Source organism: Tamandua tetradactyla, chromosome 2 (genome assembly GCF_023851605.1).
Source record: "Tamandua tetradactyla isolate mTamTet1 chromosome 2, mTamTet1.pri, whole genome shotgun sequence".
Lineage (NCBI taxonomy): Eukaryota > Metazoa > Chordata > Mammalia > Pilosa > Myrmecophagidae > Tamandua > Tamandua tetradactyla.
Genome location: NC_135328.1, coordinates 125999192 through 126020185, shown reverse-complemented (window position 1 = coordinate 126020185; position 20994 = coordinate 125999192). Strand labels below are relative to the sequence as shown.

Below are 20994 nucleotides of genomic sequence, written 5' to 3'. Positions count from 1 at the left end.
ATGCTGCCAGTGCACGTGGCCACCTGATACTTGCTTTCTGTTTTGTTCACCTTTAAGAGTCAGATTTATAGAAGCCACCATGTGCCTGCCAGCTCCTATGAAGCCCCGGCCCCCCTGGACACCTTCCAGGGCAATTATGCCTATGGCGCCTATGGTAGCAACTTCAACCCAGCCCAGGGCTTCCCAGAGTACGGCTATCCCGCCGACACCAGCTGGCCTGCCATGGAGCAAGGTGGGTCCTAGTGAGACTCTGCCAGGAAATGGTGCACTCGGCCATGCAGTGACTCCAGACCCCACCTGGGGGATGCCATGTAGGCCTGGGTGTCAAGCAGGGGGTGGTTCTGTGACCCCGTATGTCTGCGGTCCTTCTGAGTGACAGCCTGTCTTCCACCTCTGAGAGTGCAGCTGAGGTCTGCGGCAGGAGCTGCTCCACCGTGGTGTCAGATGCATCTTTTTTTTTTAATTTTTATTTTTTTAAATACCAAAAAAACACATAACAAACGCAAACATTCCTATTTTGATCATTCTGTTCTACATATATAATCAGTAATTCACAATATCATCACATAGTTGCATATTCATCATTATGATCGTTTCTTGGAACATTTGCATCAAATGCATCTTTTAAGGATCAGAAGCTGCGGTCTGACTCCAAGGCCTTGGGCACACCTCCCTGTATCCCATGTGCTGGTCTGTAAGGGGAGCTGGGTAGCTGGGTAAAGAGGACACTTGTAATTCCCCTTGAAAAGTTCCTGTCCTAGACTCATCACAAAGGGTCACATTCCAACTTCCCTTCTGAACTGTTCACTCAAAAATGCTTTCTTGGAAAACTGCGAAAGTACGTGCAGTGTTGTAAGATCCAGCAGTAGGCTTCTGTTCTGATTTGAAGTGATATTTTAGTTTTAAAACCTGACTTGCCTTCTTCCTGGAGGTGCTTCACCCTTGCTTATTTTCCTGAGGTTCCCTTTGATGGTTCTAGCCAGGGCTGAGTGGGAAAGAATGCCATGGGCGTTGGGTCCCAAGTGTGAGGGCCGAACAGTGAGAGGCACACCCAGGCACTGCACAGATGAGAGGTGCTTTATGGGTTGGTTTTAAAGGCACATTTTTGTGTTTAGCTGGTTTCCATTTTTAATGACAAGCGAATTGCTGAGATACATCTAAGTTATGCTTTTAAATGAGATGTTCATTATTGCTTTTCAATCAAAAGCTAGTTTATTATGATGAATGTAGTTTACATCTGACTCTCCATGTGCCTGGGCATTTTGAAAACCTAAGCTGTTGATCTAGTTGCAAAACCTTAATATGAGACAAGCTGATTGTTTCTTTTTCAATTTACTTAAATGTAGCTCCATCAAGACCCACCTCTCCTGAAAAGTTCTCAGTGCCTCATATTTGTGCCAGGTTTGGTCCTGGTGGGCAGCTCATCAAGGTGATTCCAAACCTGCCTTCGGAAGGCCAGCCTGCCCTGGTCGAGGTCCACAGCATGGAGGTATGGACAGCTGGAAGTCCCCATCACTGTGCCAGCAGGCCACTCTGCACCTCTACCCTGCTCTCTCTGTGCTCCACATTGTGTTCCCATGAATCTTCAGTTAGCAAATTTTGTTCTGTTCCGTCATCTCCCTTTCCTCCTAGAAATCAGCATTTTAAGCATCTGTACCAGGTAGTATGTTAGACTTGGTTTTATCATATTTTCATTTTCTTTATTCCCGTTTTTCAGTTTTGGAGAGAGGATACTGTTTGTGTACATTTTCTGATATTTCTGTTTGTGTCATGATAGCGTCATGCTGAAGAGCAGCCCATCAGCCTTTTGGGTGGATGTATTTTTAAAACTTGTGGCAAGACAGGGCTAGGGGTGCAGGTGATGCCAGGGAGGTTCATGGTGGTGCCCCTGCTCTGCACCCCAGCTGCTGCATTTTTGGGGGCCTGTTGCAGAATTTTTTGGAAAAAACTGAGTCTCACTGTTTAAAATTTGAAAATCGCTTCTGGAAAGCAAGCATGCCAAGCCTTGTGCCCCACAGCCTCTGTGTAGAGGCCCAGCTGTGCTCTCGGTTAGCACCCAAAACTCTGAATACCAACTCACCCAGCAGACCCAGTTGAGCACTCACTGCACGCCTGGCCTGGTGCAAGCTGCTCTCTCTGTCTACTCTCTTGTCTTAGACCTTGCTGCAGCACACACCTGAGCAGGAGGAGATGCGGTCATTCCCAGGACCTCTTGGCAAGTACGTTCCTCTTTAAGAGTGTTTCCCCGTGTTGGATGCAAGCGACAGGTGCTGGGTGTGACCTCCCAGCTGCAGTTGTTGCTGTCGCACTAAGTGTTTGTTCTTTTTCCAGAGATGACACCCATAAAGTGGATGTTATTAATTTTGCACAGAACAAAGCTACAAAGTGTTTCCAGAATGAAAATTTAATTGACAAAGAGTCTGCAAGTCTTCTTTGGAATTTTATTGTTCTCTTATGCAGACAGAATGGGGTACGTTTCTTTTACCTTTTAGAATGTTTCTTTTTATTGGCTTTTGGTGTGGGAACCCTCAGTTCCTCCTGAAGGAATTGGGCTGGATTTATATATAAACTGTGGGCAACAGCTACAAGGTTGTTCACTTAGGAAGAACATCTTAGCATTAGTTTGTCAAAAAAGGAGTGAACATGTGGTTTTGGGAGAGATGGGGATCTGACCAGCCATTTTAAATCTTCTTTGGAGTCTGGGGGTCTTTTTGCATGCTTCCACGGTGCTGAGGGGTTTTTGGTCATGGGTGTTGGACACGTCTATCTCAAGAAACCCTTTAGTAATCTTTGCCTGACCAGTCTCGTGACTGTCTTGTTACCCCTGCAGCAACTGGATTCATATTAAGCTCCCTTGTTGCTCTCCTTCCTGTCCCCTGCTCACCTTGACAGACCGTGGTGGGAACGGACATTGCAGAACTTCTGTTAAGAGATCACAAAACCGTGTGGCTTCCTGGGAAGTCCCCCCATGAGGCCAATCTGATTGACTTTACCAGCGAGGCCGTGGGTCAGGCACCAGAGGAGGAGCCCGGTGAGGCCCAGCTCTCATTCCTCACCGACACCCAGACCTCGGCCACCAGCAGCCTCGAAAAGGAGACTGAGCGTTTCCGAGAGCTGCTGCTCTATGGCCGTAAGAAGGTGAGTGACTACTGCCTCATGGGGTCCAGTTTTAAGTCCATGAGGCTTGAGGAGGCAGCTGTGGGAGGGGCTTGGGGTTTCACTCCGGGGTGCATGGTGTCTGGAGCTGCACTGTGATGTACCTAGCATCTGACAGCTTTAATTGTGGGCAGCGTTGGCAGCTCGTTTTTTGTTTATTTGCATGGGCCACCGCTTGTTGTATGCAAGAAGGCGCAAGCATAAAAATTTGCTTGGGACAGAAATTAACATATTCTCAAGAAGTTAAACAAGTTCACAGCCTTTAAGTGACATGGGTGCTTTCTGTTGAGGGGGAGGGGTGCAGCCTGCTGAGTGTGACCTGGTTAGAGGACTTAGCACCCACAGAGGCCTGCGGATGGGAAGCAAGTGGGTGATGGGAGGTGGGGAGATGTAGCCCAGCCGGAACACAGAGAGAGCAGCAGGCCCAGGTGACACAGCACCAGGGTGAACTGCCAGGACAGAGATAAATAGAGGCAGGACCACTGTGGTGGCGGAGGGGGGGTAGGGGTCAGGTGTTGGAGAGACCTTGACAGAGACACTGAGCTTGAACACACAGGAATGGATTCTAGGGTAGAAGACATCCACTTGGGCACCAGCTAGATGCCCCCCTGAGGGGTCAGTGGCTGTGAGTGGGTGCTGAGGGCCAGTGAGGTCATGGGGCTCTCTGAGGCTACAGGCCCTGGGCTCTGCACTTGAATGTCGTCAGTAACGGAGATACCGAGCATTTGATAAATGAGCATGCTTAACATTGAAACTTCACAACTGATTTAAACCATGTAACCTGTGAGACATGGTGGTGTTTACCTCCGTTGCAGCACTTGTTCCAAATGATGCCCCAGTCGTATGGCTAAAGGGGGGCTGTATCGATAAAGGCACTGTGTGGGCTTGGGAGATACTCTTGGAGTCTCAGAGAGCGAAGGTTGTGTGTCATCGCATGGTGGAAAGGATAGCTTTGGGACGGAGTCCAAATAGGATTGGTTGTGCCTATTTCTGAATTGTTATGCTTGTACTTTGGGCAACCAAAGTATGTCTCTCTTTTAAAAACCATAATAAAACCAATGTACGTAGACAAGGTCCACTTCCATAGGAACTTTGAAACTAAGGAAAATATTGAAAAATTGACCTTTCTTGTGTGTCTACCTTGTGGACGGTGTGTCCTGGAGGCATTGGGTTCATTTGTGTCTTTTTTGTTTTTTTTGTTTTTTGGGGGGTTCATTTGTATTTGAACCTTGCAGTTGAGTCCTTTCCTCATTCCCGTCACAACATAGTGGCGAATGTTACCTCAGTTATCCTGAGAAGTGAGAGTATTATCCCAGGTCGGTAACTATTGAAATACTTTGCAGGATGCTCTAGAGTCTGCAATGAAAAACGGCTTATGGGGTCACGCTCTGTTGCTCGCAAGCAAGATGGACAGCCGGACACATGCACGAGTCATGACCAGGTAAAGGGACTCTGGGCACACCCAGGCAGGCCAGCAGCCTTGTTGGTTGGGCACTGTAATGGCCCTGGGTCAGCGCTGTGTTGTGCTGTGATACACAGGCCACCACCAGGTTCAAGTAAAGAGTCAAGTAGATGTAGTATCTCTATTTCCCTTCTAAAAAAAGAAAAATCTGTTGCCTTGGGCTTGACTTGGTGCTTTCTTGGCCACCTCCCAGGGCTGGATTGCTGAGGGAGTTTTTTTCTTAACCGCTTGGTTTTCAATACTTTATATAAAATCTCCATGGATTCCTTAGTCTTCATTTTTTACAGTTTTTATCCCTAGTGTTGAAATATATATGCAGGCTGTGTGGATTCAGCCTCCAGCTGATCACTTAAGAAAAGGGGCCGAGATTGAGACTCAGGTGTTTTTCTAAACTGAGCCACAGTTCAGTCCTTCTATTTTTATGTCTCTAGGTTCGCCAACAGCCTGCCAATTAACGATCCTTTACAGACAGTCTATCAGCTCATGTCTGGGCGGATGCCGGCTGCTTCCACGGTGAGTGTGGAGGTTCCGATGACAGAGCTTGTTTTTGTACCTGGGATTTCCTTTGTTAAACATCTCATCGTAGGATACTAGGGCTATGTTTCTCAGTTACTCCCGCTTTCTCAGTATGCTTGATGGACTCCACTTTGCCATCTTCCAAGCATAAGGGCTTCTTGTTCTGTTTTGTTTTGTTTTTTTTCCCTTTTTTTAGTGTTGTGGAGATGAGAAGTGGGGAGATTGGAGGCCACATCTTGCCATGGTTTTGTCCAACTTGAACAATAATGTGGACGTCGAGTCCAGGACAATGGCCACGATGGGAGACACTCTAGGTGAGCAGGGTGCTGAGATAGCCCTCCCAGAGCGTTGCAGGAATGCTGAGATCCATGGGTCCGGTTTGCTTTCCTTGTCTGACTTTTTGGTATTTTATATTAGAATTAGTTGATTTTCTGTGAGAGTTGACAATAACTGACTTGGGCTGCTTTTTTGTCTCTTCAGCTTCGAAAGGTCTCCTAGATGCTGCCCACTTCTGCTACCTTATGGCCCAGGTTGGATTTGGGGTTTATACAAAGAAAACTACAAAACTTGTCTTAATTGGATCAAATCATAGGTAAGGAGTCAAATAAATGTGGTAGTGTCTATTTTCCTTTTTAAAAAAAAGAAGAAATCCCCGCTTTCATTAAACCAGAAATGGCAGTTGCCGTTTTCTTTTATTGGCTTTTGCTTTGGGCGTCACCCTTCAGTGCCGGAAGAAGTGGCTTTGCATCTTCGTCACGTGGTGTGCTATGCTTCTGGATGACTCACCCAAAGATAGATTATGCCAAGAGTTGTCTGCTTTTTCAAATCAGAATAATTCTTTTCCTCAACAGTTTACCATTTTTGAAGTTTGCAACGAATGAAGCTATTCAGAGAACAGAAGCCTACGAATACGCCCAGTCCCTTGGGGCCCAGACGTGCCCCTTACCTAATTTTCAGGTGAGTAGCCGTGTTGTTGTTGTTGAGCTGAACTTTCACATGTGGGTTTTCAGTGCTTGGGTACTGACCCGGTGTTTGGGTACTTTAAGTTTTTGAATTTTTATGCAAAAAACTTTATTTTTTTAAAAAGCTTTCTTTGTGAAATATATATACAAAGTGAAGAAAGCAAAAACAGTAATTTTCAAAGTGCATTTCAACAAATAGCTGCAGAACAGATTTCAGAGTTTGTTGTGGGTTACCATTCCACTATTCAGATTTATCCTTCTAACTGCTCCAAAACACTGGAGACTAGAAGGAATATCAGTATAGTGATTCAGCAGTTATACTCATTTGTTGTATCCTGTTTTCTCTGTTATACCTGTTCCTTCTCCTTTAATCCTTCTCCCAATCTGTAGGGATCTTTGGGCAATGCCCATTGTGACTTTTTCTTGTTGAGGAGGAGTGCCTACATTAAATTAATTGTTAATCCTGAAGAGGGTAGTTTCAGGATTTGTCTCTGGGTTTCAGGATTTGTCTGACCTAGGAACCCTCCAGGAATTATTTGTTCCAGTAAGGCAAACCTAGTACATGAAACCTTTATAGAGTCCCAGTTCGAAACCAACAGGAATGTTGGTTGGGCCCTAGCAAACCAAAGCAATTAGCACATTCTAATTGGAACTTGCATAAGAGCAGCCTCCAGAATAGCCTATTGACTCTATTTGTTTTCTCTTGGCCACTGATGTCTTATTTTATTACACTTCTTTTTCCCCCTTTTGGTCCAGAAGTCCTGGTCGATCCCACGGTGCCAGGGCCAGTGGTTTTTTTTTTAGTCTTTTGTGGTAGACACTTTATCTGTAATATTCTAAAACTAAACCATATTGAATTGATAACTTAACATTTCCTTTCTTAGTAGTTAACCTCGAGCCCTTGGTTCCAAGTGCTATTGTATCAGGTGTTTTTAGTATTTGTAGGAGGGGCTGTTATCTGACCCTGTGTGTGTACGTAAGTCAGAAAATAAAACGCCTCTGGAGAATGTGCAGTTCATGCCTGTAGGAAGGGCAGTGTTCTGCATGCCTTAGGGACCTAGCTCTCTTTGTTACTGCGTTAAAGGTGCTGAAGGAGAAAGGAGAGCACTGTTCTTAGAAGCTCAGTCTGTTTACTTTGATCCTAAGATACCTTCTAGAATGGGAACTCTAGGACTGTGTGGGTGGAGGGTGGGGCTGCAGTAATAAACAGAACATCCACTGTAATTCACACTTTACAGGCAATGTTAGCAGAGGTGGGGGGCAGAGCACAGCTGAGGTGTGCCTGTTTCAGGTGTTTAAATTCATCTACTCATGCCGACTGGCGGAGATGGGGCTCGCCACCCAGGCCTTCCATTACTGTGAAGTCATTGCTAAGACCATCCTCTCCCAGCCGCACAGGTTCTCTTCAGTGCTGATTGGCCAGCTTGTTCAGGTAATGGCTTTTCAAATGCCTTTCCTCATGGCACTCTCATGACTGTGGGAAAAGACAGTAGATTGGGGTCCGTGGATTTGGAGGGAATTGAGTTAGGAGCATGGGGTGCTTGCTGCTTGTGGGCATTCGGAATTTGTTTCCTGAATGAATTCAGATGCTTGAATGTTCTTAGGTAGATATTTTACACTTTGTATTTTAGCATGGAAATTCTTCAGGCACCTTGTTACTGACACAGATTTTTGCCGGTTCTTATTTTGAGGTAATTTAATTGGGTGGTGTTAGAGACAGCAGCATGGGTCCAGCTGTAAGTCTCGGTTTGTTTGTCTGTTAAAGGGAGATCACGTGCCTCTGAGTACCTTTGTGGGAGTGAATAAGACGCAGAGACCACTCAGCTGGTGCCCAGCTTTGCCGTGGTTACAGTGACAATAGAACGGTTTTTAAAATGGATGCATTACATTAAAGTTGCCTTGTCAGCGTGTCTTCCCTCCCCCCAGTAGCTTCATTTTTGAAAATATGCTTATGTAATGCATTAAAGTTTTTTTATTATGGAAACTTTTAGACATATACAAAAGTAGAGAGAATAATTAATGAGTTCTAATATTCTTACCCTCTAACTTTAATGGCTATTGTGGTAACAGGTCTCAGGGTGGCCATGCTTGCTTCCTCTATATCCCACTCATCTGCTGAGGCATTTAAGGCAACCCTCAGGAACATCATGTTTCACATGTGACCCTTCTGGATGCGCAAATGTGTGCTGTTCTTGCCATGTATCAGTCAGGTGTAGATGGCAGACAGAAACCGAACCAGGTGTTAGAACAAAGAGAATGTCATTTAAAGAATTGTTAACCAGGTGATTTTCAGTGTAAAAAGAGCACCCTGGAGTATCACAAAGGAAGCAACTGCAGAAAACTACCACCATCCCTGGGGCTGATGGAACCAAGGAAGGAGGTTGGAGTGGTGAAAACTTAGAAGCTTGGAGAAGAGGCCTCTGGGGCTGATCTGGACCCCTGAGGAAGGGAAGCTACCTGGGGCTAGGGCGGCTGAGGACACGTGATGGAAAAACAGAAAGCGGGACTCAGCCACTGCTCTGGGAGGGAGCTCACTGGTGGGGTAACCAGGGTGCTGGGCTGCTCCCAAGAATTTTGAGCAGACAAGAAGCTCACAGAGAAGCAGTCCCTTATCCTCCACTACCCACAGGTTCCCCCTTGCTCCCTGCTGCCATGTCCTAGTGAGCAGTGGGCGGCATCTGGCAACATTTGAGGGCAGTTTGTGGAGCCCAGCCCTGGAGCAGCCTGCATGGGCAGGACAGTCCAAGGGAGACCTGCTTCCTGCCTGTACACCCCACAGAGAGATTGGGCAGGAAGGACTACTCAGAAAGCGGTGCAGCAGCCAGGCTCCTGGAGTGGTACAAGGAGGGCCCCTTGACAACTTGCTTTTTCCATTCATTTCATTAGGCTTATTTGCATGTATAGTCATAGGTTAGTGGAGCCTATGATCAGCATGGGTAGGGTCCGCAGGTAGATGAGGGAGCAGCTCGTCCACAGGGTGTTGTAGAGGTTGAGGCTCTTCTCTGACTGCCAAGCATCATACATGTGAGCACACCACAGAGACATCGTGCTGACTGGACACTGAGAGTGCATTTGTTCCAGATTTCAGTATGGTTTGCAAACCCTGTTTTGCTTAGCATTCCCCAGTAAGAACAAAGGCCTTTATTTCTCACACGTTTACAGGTAGCTTCCCAGTTACGGCTCTTTGATCCTCAGCTGAAGGAGAAGCCAGAAGAGGAGTCATTTGTCGAGCCAGTTTGGCTGGTGCAGCTTCGTCATGTGGAGAAACAGATCAAGGTAGGGTCCCAACCCTAAGGACAGCACAGCCTTATCCTGGGGCATGAGACAGGCACCGTGCTAACAACATCTCCATCCTGAAGACATTAGAACTAGATAGTGGAATTTTAGAAGCAAATGTGGCCATCAGGATTTTCTGGTTTCCTCCCAAGGCTGCTTCTGAAGCAGCGGCACTGGGTCTGTGGGTGGGAAGGAGGCCGCACAGGCTGAGGCAGCAGGAGGTGTGCCTGAATGTGTCGCTCCAGCAGTGCCTCACACACAGCCTCCTCCTGCAGGAGGGAGCTGTGGTTTGGCATCAGGACAGAGCCTTTCCCCAGCAGTGCCCCAGCACCCCAAGCTCTGAGGTGGAGCAGGACGAGGGCTTGGGGACTGAGCACCCACTGTTGGTGCTGCCCATGCCAGGCACGGAGCACACCAACCAGAGCGTACAGCTGCCGCCCTCAGGTGAGTCACATTCCAGGGCCCTGGCTCGGGCATCCAGTTCTCATGTTTGGCTGCCGGAAGAACCAAGGAGCCATTTTTTTTTATCAGCTGTGGTTTTGGGGACACTCTGCAGGCTTTTTTGTGGTGAGCCCTGCGGCCTTGCCACCAGCAGCTCTTACTTAGGTCATTGCCTTCTCCTCCTGCCGGTCTCCCTGCTTCTGCCGTTGCCCTACTTCCATCTTCTCTGACCTCATCTGCTACCCTCCTTGCACTTTCTGTTCCTGTCATGCTGGCCTCTTGCTGTTCCTCATCTTCACCAGGACACTCCTGGCCCAGGCCCTTGGCACCTGCTGTCCCCCCGTCCGGGCTCCCTTTTCCTCACACTACTGGTGCCCAGCCTCTTTCCTTCTCCGTGTCCCCCCTGCCATCCGCAGATTCATCCCAGTCCTCTCTAGATGGCCACCACCTGACAATAATACCTTCTGTTGTTGCCCCTCACCCCTGCCCACTCGCTGAAACATCAGTTAGGTCTGCTGTCTCCTCACTGGTAGTGTCTGGGGCTGTGTGAGTGCACAGTAGGCCTTTGCTGTTACCTGTTGGATGCACGAACAGGGTTCTGTCCTGACTTCTGGCAGCGGAAGTCAAGGCCTCACAGGACCCAGCGGAGCCTCTGAGAAGGAGCCAGCCACCATGTCAGGTTTGGGTGTGCCGTGGGCTAGAGTGCACCCTGTGCTGTACCCAACCATGCACAGGTTAGAATGGTAACCATGAGGCTGTACTCACCTGGCCTGGGCTGGCAGTCTCTGTTCCTCCCTTTTTGAATATGGGCTTTCTGAGGAAAAGCAATGTGGCCACGGAAAAGAACTTGTAATAAATACACCTAGTCCAGTGCAGTTGGGTTCTTCAAATGTCTGGAGATAACTCTTTTGCCTCAGTAAACTTGGACTGTCTCTTTTTTGTTATCCCTGGACAGTTCTGCAGACATTCCCTGACGGCCAGCCAGCAAACCCTGCCAGGGTGCCCTTGTTCCCCATTCTGCCGCCCCCAGGCCCTGGCGAGCCTGAGCCAGCCTGCAGACCCCCAGTGTCTGTCCTCGGCTTTCCAGAACCCCCTGATCCTGATCCTGCAGCTGTGTATCTGAGTTCAGGCATGCCAGTCAAGACACCTCCTCTCCACGAAGGTGAACAGCTCCTCTCGGAGGCCAGACACCTGAACCCTGGTGAGTTGTCCAGGAGCTGTCCTGGTGTCAGGCTGATGGGCCTGGGTTTTGTGTTCAAGAAGGCAGTGTGTGGAAGGACTGAGCAGGTCATTTGAACTTGTCTCAGTGTGACCAACGGTTCTAGAACTTATGGGCCCAATCAAGGTAGGAACATTAACATGAGTTCCTTCTGTTCCTTTTTTGTTAGGCCGCTCGGAGTATGGTGGAAGGGCTTGGAGGTTTTCCCCGGCCTCTGTCTTCCGACAGCCCTCCTGCGTTCCCTATAAAACACCCAAGTGGGGGGTGTGAACGTCTGTCTTGAGTCCCAATTAGGCACTTCTCCCTGATCTGTATGGATTTTATCCATTTGGACAAATGTAAAATGTAGGCGTAGCTTTGAAAAAAATTCCACGTATTTCAGGAAAGTTGTAATCTTGGCTTCTGAAAACAATGTTGGTATAGAAGTGGCCCACTGAGAAGTTGGATATGTATCTCAATTTTCATAATAAGATCCCCAATTGCTGTAGCTCTGTGCTCGGCCATCCTGAGGTCACAGGTGTTCTCTTGTCTTTTTGTAGGAATGATGCCCCAAGACCCACCCACTCAAAACCTGCTTTCGGCGCTGAGAGGAGCGGGCATCGGTGCCGCTACTGCCAGCCTGGTACTCATCCTCACCTTTTTGTTTTTTACCAATTTGTTTCCCACAGATAAAGTTCTTTGAGTGGGGACCCAAACTTCTCATTCTTCAATTGTAAGTGGAGAGATAGTAGTGACTATGAAATTATCTTTTAAATTATTTCTTAAAAGAGAAAGTGCTTATCAAACCACTTTAATCCTTAAAATGTGAAGAGTGGTGAAAAACATTAATATGGGAAGGAAAGGGAAAGAGGTCATTGTTAGTGTAAAAATAATCACCTTAACCAATAAGAAGAAACATCCAAATGAAATGAAACCCCCTCGTTAATTTTCAACTTTAGTGAAGACTACAGTTCAATGTCAGTGGAAGAAGAAAATTTCCTGAAATGAGAACTTCCCTGATTTTTATACTTCTTTTTCTGTATTAGAATCCCTAAAATTTTCATTGGTTTTTTTTGGGCTCAAGATTAATTTTATCAGACACAAATGGATACCTCCTGTTTGCTCCAGTCCCAACTGAGAGAAACTGAAAGCTGTTGCAGACCATTTCCTTGGAGCCTTCCTTATAGACACCCAGCCCTTTATGAGTGTCCCACCTGGAGGCAACTGCAAGAGTTTAAGACATTAATGTGTTCTACTAATTAAAATATCTTGTCCCTGGAAAAGTAAAAATGAGCACTTAACCAGATTGAAACAGTTAAATGTTTTTTTTAAAAATCATTTAATCTTTAAAATGCCCACTGCATAGCGCTGTTTCCATGCCTATACATACTCAGCTTTTTCTAGCCCAAACTAATTCCAGCTGGACACCAGAATTTATGTTTGAGGGTTGCAGAGCTCTTCAGAAAGTCACTGTTAAGCGTGAACTGGCTCTGCCCTTCTCACAGAGCTGTCTGGCCTTTCGGGTTCTCTCAGGGCTCCTGCAGTGGTCCATCCCCCTGCCTCCCAGGCCCTTTATAGAAGCACCTGGGTGAGTCTGTCTATTGCTTTGGAACAGGGCTCTGAGGCACCTCCAGGGTGGGAGGGCACTGACTCTCCCTTAGCCTCCTCCACCTCCACACCCGAAGCCAAGCAGCCTGTGCAAGCTCCCGTCAAAAAGGAGCCCAAAGAGCCTAAGAAGGTAAAGCTCATCTCCAGTGTGGCTGGGTGGGCTGGGGACGTGAGACGCAAGTCCCGGAGGGGCAGCTTTCTTCCTATACTGAGGAAGGGAAAGCTATTACTTTCTTTTTTCAACTAAACCAAATATTTTTTATTCTTTATTGAGATCTAGTAGGCATAGAGTAAAGCATGTGAAATCAGAACCGCTCGGGACCAGTTTGAGTCCTTAAGCAGGCGGATCAGTGTTGGGCTACTCCCAGGCCCCAGAAGGTTCCCTCATGTCCACTGCTGTTATCCCAGCCCAGAGGTGGCCTCAACCCAGCTTCGGTCACCAAATTCTTCAACATCCACTAGAGGAGTCAGATATCAGCGGTACACGTTTTTCTGTTGCTGTCTACTAGTGTCCATTACATCTAATTTACCACAATTGTGTTTGTCTTTTCTTCCAGTAATGGATGTTGGAGTTATTTTCAGTTTGAGGCTATTTTAAGTAGAGGCCCATGAACATTCCTGTCCGTCTCTCTTGCTGGGCCAGTCTTCTCATTCCCCTTGAGGGTCTCTGTGGGACTGGGATTAGATCAGGTATTGACAGCGGGTTCGGCCTGGGCATTGCACCAGTTGACACTCCAGCAGCAGCACCCTGCTTTGCAGTTGACCCCCATCCTCACACCGTATGTGGTCAGTCTTTTGAGTTTCAGCCTTTTTGGGTGACATTTTAGGGACATTTCATTGTGGTTGAATTTGCCTGTCCCTGGCGAGTAGTTGGCCTTCTTTTCATGGGCTTATTACCCATCTTCCTTTCATGGCTAGTGTCTCAAAGATAAGCACAAATTTAGTGTTAAACATACGTGAATTGAGATAAAACATGAGACTTCAAACAAATTTCCTGCACGGATTGCTGCTGACTCCCAGACACAGGTTCACCCTCTGTTGACTCCCAGACACAGGTTCACCCTCTATTGGGTGGGACACAGGGAAATGGGCTTGAGAGTGTGTGTGTGCCAGCGGCGGTGGCAGAAAGGGAAGGCAGCATGTGAAGGGTGATGTGAGCTTGTAAGCTCCTGATCCCTTCCTTCTGGCACAGGGAGCACCATAGACTTAGGTCTGAAGGAGTCCCAGCTGGGCTTTCCCCACTCTGCCCACCACGTCTCAGAAAGAGAGAGGGGAGACTGTTCCTTTCTTGGTATTTTGACAGGAAACACTCCTAGAGATGTATTGTTGTTCTGGTGATTTTTATATTTAGAGTGGTGAGTCCTGGTTCTCTCGTTGGCTTCCTGTGAAAAAAAGGACAGAAGCTTACTTGCCAGATGACAAGAACAAGTCGGTGAGTATTCTAAGATGATGGCATGTTTGAAGTGCCTGGCTTTGGTCACACTCAGCCTCCTGATGGCTGTTTGTCCCTTGTGTCAGGATGGCCCTGAATAGATGTTTCCTGGTGTTTTAAAGTATCATAATTCATCAGATTCTTATTTATTTTCATTCCACTAATTGTTTTCTTTCCTTTTTGTTAAATCTTGGCAGATTGTTTGGGATGAAAAGAAAAATCAGTGGGTGAATTTAAATGAACCAGAAGAGGAGGTAAATTGTAAAGTTAGGTGTTTGCTGTAACTGAAGGAAAAGCCTTCATTTGCTGCCCCTAATGCATGGGCACTGGGTGGGCCTTTTGGAGCCTCCCGGTTGTGGGCGCCTCCCTGAGAGGCTCTAAAGCCATCTCTCCCTCTGCAGAAGAAGGCTCCACCCCCACCTCCAGCCTCGTTTCCCACGGCTCCTCAAGCTGCCCACCCTGTTCCCGGATGTCCTCCCAGAGCCTCGGTGAACATGTTTTCTAGAAAAGCAGGTAACCTAGTCAAACCAGAAATGACGGTTCGTTTGGTTTTCATTTGTCCTACAGATATTTTGGGGTTTTGCAGTGGTAATACACAGGCTAGATAATTTTTCACGTGACAAATAGTGGCTTCATGAAGATAAGTTCGCAGAGTGTAAAGATTCCCTGTCTCTGGAATGTTAAAACATTCCTCACTAGTTCATTCATTATGGATTTGTTGGGAATGCCACCTTTTGCAAGTCTGTGGTGTAAATGGGAGAACTCACCCTAGTGGGAAGGCCCAGAGCCTGGAGCCCCGTGGGCTCACCTCGCATCTAAGCCCAGGTGCCCTCTAAATGCACTTGGACAGAACTACTGGAGCTGTACATCCTGAAGGCCATCTGGGAGCTGGAGTTGTCCAGTCCATTGGCCTGAATCTGATTCTTTTCCTTTTTTGTAGCCGGAACCAGAGCTCGCTACGTGGATGTTTTAAACCCAAGTGGGACCAAACGGAGTGACCCTGTTCTTGCTCCTGCGGACTTTTTTGCTCCACTTGCCCCACTCCCGATTCCTACAAGCTTGTTTGTACCAAACCCAGGTAGGCAGAACCAGAACAAGCACCCATGTCTTACCCCCCTGCCTTCCTGACCTTGGACCTTCTTTCTAAGAGGCGATGGCCTGTGTCTTCCTTTAAGGAGAATGGACTGGCCAGCTTGTAAGAACCTGAGGTTTGTTGCTGCTTTCCTTTGTAACCCTTTACCTTTCCTTCTACAAATGCAGAAGTTTTATTTTTTTTTTGTTTTTTTTTAGTATTTTTATTGATAAATCTTACCTACAAACATTTTTAACATACAAACATTCCATACATGGTGTACAATCAATGGTCCTGTTTTATTTTAAATAAAAACCTTAAGATGTTTGGGACAGAACAATGGCCTCCCTTCGGGTCTCATTCATAGATGCAGAAGAGCCGCAGCCTGCAGAAGGGGCTGGCGTCGGGGGACAGGTACCTCCAGGGCCTGCCTCGGAAACCGGGGTGAGCATTGGAGCGGGAACAGGGGGACACAGTGAGAATGGGCCTCCTTGCCCAGTGAAGTTGACCTTTACCTGCAGCAAATCAACATCCATTATTGTACGTGGAATATTCCGTTTTAATTGGAGGTTGAGTATTCTCTTCAACTTTTTATAAATTATAATCACGCGTACATTATGTAGTCACTTTGTCTAACTAAAAATATTCTAGTAAATATCCTTTTTTTAGTGTTTTGAAGTTTATATGGGGATCAGTGAAATATAATGATTAAGAGCCTGGTCTCTAGGATTCAGTTGGCCTGGATTTGAATGCTGACAGGTCCGTTAATTAACTGTTCAAAGTTTGAGAAAGTCACTTAACTACTTTAAGCCTCAGTTGCCACCCTTTTAAAGTGGCCTCACAGTGGCACAGAACCTCAAGGCCGAGGTGGGGCAGAAGGGAGGCGAGGCACAGACAGGCCCAGGACCATGCCTGGTGCCTACCCTAGTGCTTACATGGTGATCAGGAAAGGATATGTAGCCAGTACCCAGAACCACACAACAGCACAGTTGCCATATTGGGGCTCAAGTGAAATCGGAACATTAAGTGGGAGGGTGCAGTGTAACCTGGGCCAGAAAGCATTGCATTGCACTTTTCCCACGTGAGAATGACTTTTAAATGCCCTGGGGTTGGCAGCTGCTGCATTTTCTATTTATCTTGGCAGATTTTAAATTCTGCACCATTGCATCCTGGCTCTGAACTCCCACTGTCCAGTGTGGATGATTCTCAAGGAGGAGAGGTAAGGGGGCCTGGATGGAAATGTCTCCTGAAATCCATGGGATTCCTGAGATTTTCATATGCAGCTTTTATTGTGCAGATGACTGCTCCCTTTACAATGTATGTCCATGAGTTGGAAAACGCAGTTTAGAAACTGTTTTAGAACTTGTAAAATATTACTGTATTCCTTAAAAAAATTGCCCTTGTTGCAAAATTGTTATGAGTGCCAGACAGCAGTGAGGAGCTTGGGTCAGCGCCCACGAGTGACGCTTTTCTTTCCTCACCTACAGCGTCCAGTATGTTTTCGTTTTCCTTTTGTCATGCAGTAATGCTGGCCTGGCAAGGGCTGAGCAGATCCCTCTAGCCCCACCTGAAACCAATGGGAGTTTTTTAACCATACTTTAGAATCGAAACTAGAAGCTCTATACACGTTCCAATGGGAACTCTGAGCTAACTCTTGCTTTCCCTGTTCGAATTGTTTGGATTCTAATGGCATCGTACAGCTTTTTTGAAGATAAAACTGACAGCTCGGCGCAGTGATTTGCATGCTGAGTTTTTTATTTGTCTGTATTTTGTGTGTGTTCTTGCCGTTTTGTAGCTTTCGCGCTGTAGTTCAATGAGTTCATTATCACGTGAAGTAAGCCAGCATCTTAATCAGGTACTCGTGGCTGGCAGTTCTCACCTAACACAAGGGATTCATCATGTCTCCTGCGTTTGTTTATTAGTTTGAGAGTGCTGGTGTTGGTTTGTAATTGTGCCCTTTGTAACTAACGTTACTCCTTGTTCTTATTTGACATCAAACAGCGAAGGATGTAGTGTTCCTTTCTTTAAGTGGGCTTAGAGGGTTGTGGTTATTAAATATCCAGATATATCAGTGGTTGAATTGACCTCAAAATGTTCATGGCTAAGGAATGAGTTTCATAATTTTGCTCTTTCTGAATTGGGGTTTCACTTGCCTGGCTTTGTGAATGTGTATCAGAAGCCCGTCCAGGTCAGGGTGCTCTCATTTGCAAACAAGAACTTTTGCTTCTGATTTCAAGTGTGTGAAGGTTTATTTTAAGCCAGGAAGAGTGTAACAGAGATGCTCTCCTGTGGTAATCATGGTGGAAAGTAAAGGAATGCTTCATCTTTTATATCACAGAACTAAGCTTTTCTCCACTGGGCTCAATAGAAAGGGTGGACATAACATTCCTTGTGTGCATTTAAACACTGGATTTTATAGCTAGACACTTAAGGCCAAAAGGTATCAAAAAGTCCACTAACTGCTTCAGCCTCTACTAACATGATGTCTCAGTACCGTGTGCTCCTTATTTTTGCATGTTCTAGTTTTGAAAACTTCTTCCTTTGCATGTTGCTTTGATTTTTACATTTTTTCTTGAACTGTCAAATAATAAAATCCAGTGTTGCCAGAAGTATCTTGGGGCTGCTTCTGTGGCCTGTTTTCAAGTATTACAAACCCTTTCTTAGAAATTGTATCTTTGTCCTGAAATGAAAGCAAAGTAATGTGTGAGTGTGCCTTGTTAAATGCGTTTGTTCTCTGGCCTCCAGGCTCCTGGGGACCACATTGCTGCAGGGGCCCCCCCGGTGGGAGCAGTGTCCTTCTACCACCCGACACAGTTTGCACAAGTGAGTGAGTGCTCCCATCCCTGGGATTTGCAGTTCCACATCAGGCTGCCTTGCTGAGGGTTAGTCCCTTCAGGGTGCTGCTATGGGCCCCATGGTGTCAGCTCACCTGCTTCCATCAGGAAGATGCTCCTGAGTGCTTTCTTTAAGTCCTCTCCCTCTGCCTTCTGAGTCTCCCTTCTAGTCAGTTGTCTGCAGAGGGTGGACTAGCTGCTGGTTTGGGGGGAGAGGTCTTGGAGGGGGCCTGGCATCCAGAATGGGGGTCCCCATCTGCCCTGATTGCTATAATACTGGCCCTGCCCACAGCACACCAGTTGTACTCCATTTCCTCTTGATCAAGCCTTCCTCCATGGGGCAGAGGTGCCCCGGGGTGTTGGGTTCAGCCCTGTGCCTGTAGCTTCCCACCCCACTGTATGCTTCGGGCACCTACTGGGGGTGTCTGCAGAATACATCGGGCTGTTCCTAGGCCCTCTCCAAGGCCAGCCTGGGGTTCCTCTGTCTCGGGACTGCTACATCCTAAGTTACCATTTGTCCAGCCATCTGTTTTTCAGCCTCAGAAATTTAGTGTTGGTCTTTGTCTGTCCTGTTACTTTTATCTGTGGTTTGGGCCTTTTAAACCAATCCTTCCTTGCTTTAGTCAGCTTTGAGAGGGGGTAAGAGCAAATGACAGCGCTCAGCTAGCCGTCTGTGCCCAGAGTGCCCTGTAGGGGGCAGCCGGGCCCCAACCCTGCTCCCTCCAGGGTAGGTACAGCTCTGGAGCCCAAGTGCTGGCCATGGGGGTCAGCCTCTGCCCAGTGTAGTAGGAGATGCTGATTGTGTCTGAATATTCAGAACATTGCAGCGTGCCAGGCCTTTGTTCTGGTGTTGCTGAATATCACAGGCTTTTGGAAACCAAAACACACAAAGTGCCTGTTTGTCTCTGCAAGACAGGCTCGTTTTGTTCTGGTATGCAGTCCAACACCTGCCTCGATTCATTGTGCCGGGGGTGCCTTCAGGGCAGTGAGCATGTGGCATTCAGTGCTGTCCATTTCTTTCAGGCCTCTGCTGCCCCAGGGACTTCAAGGACAGGGAGGATTGGCCAGAGAAAATACCCAGCCTTGAACTAGTGCATTCCCTGTTCTGGATTTGCATTTAGAACCCTGAAATTCCTTTTCTCCACCAAGAATTCAGATCAATCGCCTGTGAGCTCTCTTCCATCCTGAAAGTGACATGGCAGTAATTCGAAGATGATTGTTCTTTGCATTTCCCCTCTCACCACTTATCTTGATGGATTATTGCCAAAATGAATACCACATGTCCTTTATGATGCCGGTTGGAAAGAGTGAATCTTTAACTCTGAGTCTTGTATGTAAAAGAATGACCAAGGATGTGATGTTCTGTCTCCTCCCAGCATGACCAAAGGAGGTAATGATCTCAGTGATGGAAGGAGGCCATGTGAAGGGAAGCTGGAGGGGTCCTTGCTCCAGGAGAGAAAAGCCTCTAGTAACTTGGGAGTCTCCAAGCCTGATCCTGAATTACTGCAGGATCTCTGGCCTGTTTCCTTTGCGGGGTTGTGTGCTGAGGGCAAATCCTCGCCTCAGGGGAGTAGAAGTGTCCACCTGAGGGCAAAGGCAGGGCCTTGCCCGGAAGGGTGACTGAAGTTTCCTACACACAGTCTCATCTTCATGGAAGCACAAGATCGATTTATGTGGTAATTGAGTTTGGAGAGATCCCTAGTTACTAAAGAGCTATTCTCTCCTGGAAAAAAGACATTTCCAGCTTCACTTAACTTTCTGTGGCCCACTGAGACCCTCAAGTAATTTCATGGCACTAAGAGACTGTCTTTGCCCATCTACAAAGGACGGCCCAGTTACTTAGAGTCACGATAATATTTAGGTTCCATATGTGACTGGAAAGCTCAGATTTGGCGGGGGGGGGGGGGGGGTGCATAGCTAATCCAAATTTATCAACCATGCTAAACTGTGACTGTAATAAATATGATTTGGGGTTTGTTTAGTATGTAAGTGGTTAGATTAATCGTAAAAGAAGTTATATGGATTGACGTTTGGAAAAGAGATGATGCTATGCTCTGATAAACAGTTTTATGTGCGGTCCATTCCACTTGCTTTCTCACCTGGTTGATGGCATTGAAGGAGTTGGTAACATTTTGAAGAAACCAGCTTAAAATAATTTCTTGACGGGCTCTCTGGAATCTTATACTTCTGCCCCTGAATTTCTTTCTACACGCAGACCGTAAGTAGCTACCAGCCCCATCACACTGCAGACAGACGTCTTTGTGCTGGACTTGAAAAGCTTTATGGCTTCCTCGACTGTTCTTAAAACTCATCACATTCTGATTAAATGTAAAGAGACTGAAGAAAGGAAAAGACTTAACTATTTATAAAATCAGTAGGTAATAATTTCTGTAGGTTCTTCTGGGGGAACAGTTTGCTCCATGTTTTAAATTTAAATGTAGAAATTGTATAAATGAGGAATTAGCACAGACCCTTCCCATTTTCTGGTTCACTCAGACCCCCTAGGACAGACCCATAGGGTGCTCTCTGCAGTGTCTCACGGGTGATGTGATGGCATCCTTTGTCCTTGTCCTTTCTGAGAAGGCAGTCCTGGTTGGACAAGGCAGTCCTGGGGCAGTGGGCTGTGGTGTCCCTTCTTTGGGGGCCATGCAACTACTCGAATCTGAAGACCTGCGGGTGCCCTTGACTTCCCCCAGCCAGCCCTGCTGGTTGTCCTATGTGTAGACCACCAACAACTTTTGATTCAAGAAGCTTCCTCCAGGGCAGGAGCTGCTATTTTTCCTAAAGGCAATTGTTACACTGCAAATTGTTTAATAAAATATTTTGCGCGCTCAAACTCTTTCACCTTGGATTTCCTTTAGTTTATTGGAAATAGGTTATGGGGCGTGGGTGGCCTGGAGCCTAGCATCCTGCATTTCCAGTGGGGTCTGGGTAGGCACGTGGGTGTTTGGGGGAGCCTTTGGACTCACTCCTGTGTGATCAGAGGCTCCTGACCCACTGCCTTGGCATCCCCGACCGTCATCACTCCCTCCATGGG

At 46.9% G+C, this 20994-nt stretch overlaps 1 protein-coding gene across 11 annotated transcripts in view; it reads left to right on the top strand.

Moving 5' to 3' along the window:
* The window catches only part of SEC16A (SEC16 homolog A, endoplasmic reticulum export factor), a 39070-nt gene extending 18277 nt beyond the window's left edge, over nt 1–20793 (top strand). For 6 of the 11 annotated variants that reach the window (XM_077148807.1, XM_077148810.1, XM_077148808.1 and 3 more), the window contains 25 exons: nt 58–232; nt 1347–1489; nt 2158–2219; nt 2332–2470; nt 2893–3138; nt 4500–4597; nt 5050–5131; nt 5331–5448; nt 5615–5726; nt 5986–6091; nt 7388–7528; nt 9259–9372; nt 9648–9816; nt 10769–11014; nt 11572–11654; nt 12627–12749; nt 13971–14051; nt 14249–14317; nt 14453–14564; nt 14992–15129; nt 15491–15567; nt 16268–16342; nt 16919–16978; nt 17869–17946; nt 18981–20793. In XM_077148807.1, the coding sequence (XP_077004922.1) occupies nt 58–232; nt 1347–1489; nt 2158–2219; nt 2332–2470; nt 2893–3138; nt 4500–4597; nt 5050–5131; nt 5331–5448; nt 5615–5726; nt 5986–6091; nt 7388–7528; nt 9259–9372; nt 9648–9816; nt 10769–11014; nt 11572–11654; nt 12627–12749; nt 13971–14051; nt 14249–14317; nt 14453–14564; nt 14992–15129; nt 15491–15567; nt 16268–16342; nt 16919–16978; nt 17869–17946; nt 18981–19049 (2916 nt within the window). In that variant the 3' untranslated portion in view covers nt 19050–20793. The remainder of the gene's footprint in view (nt 1–57; nt 233–1346; nt 1490–2157; nt 2220–2331; nt 2471–2892; nt 3139–4499; nt 4598–5049; nt 5132–5330; nt 5449–5614; nt 5727–5985; nt 6092–7387; nt 7529–9258; nt 9373–9647; nt 9817–10768; nt 11015–11571; nt 11655–12626; nt 12750–13970; nt 14052–14248; nt 14318–14452; nt 14565–14991; nt 15130–15490; nt 15568–16267; nt 16343–16918; nt 16979–17868; nt 17947–18980) is intronic. The other 5 variants (XM_077148814.1, XM_077148813.1, XM_077148811.1 and 2 more) reach the window with 5 other exon arrangements.
* The last annotated feature ends 201 nt before the right edge of the window (nt 20794–20994 follow it).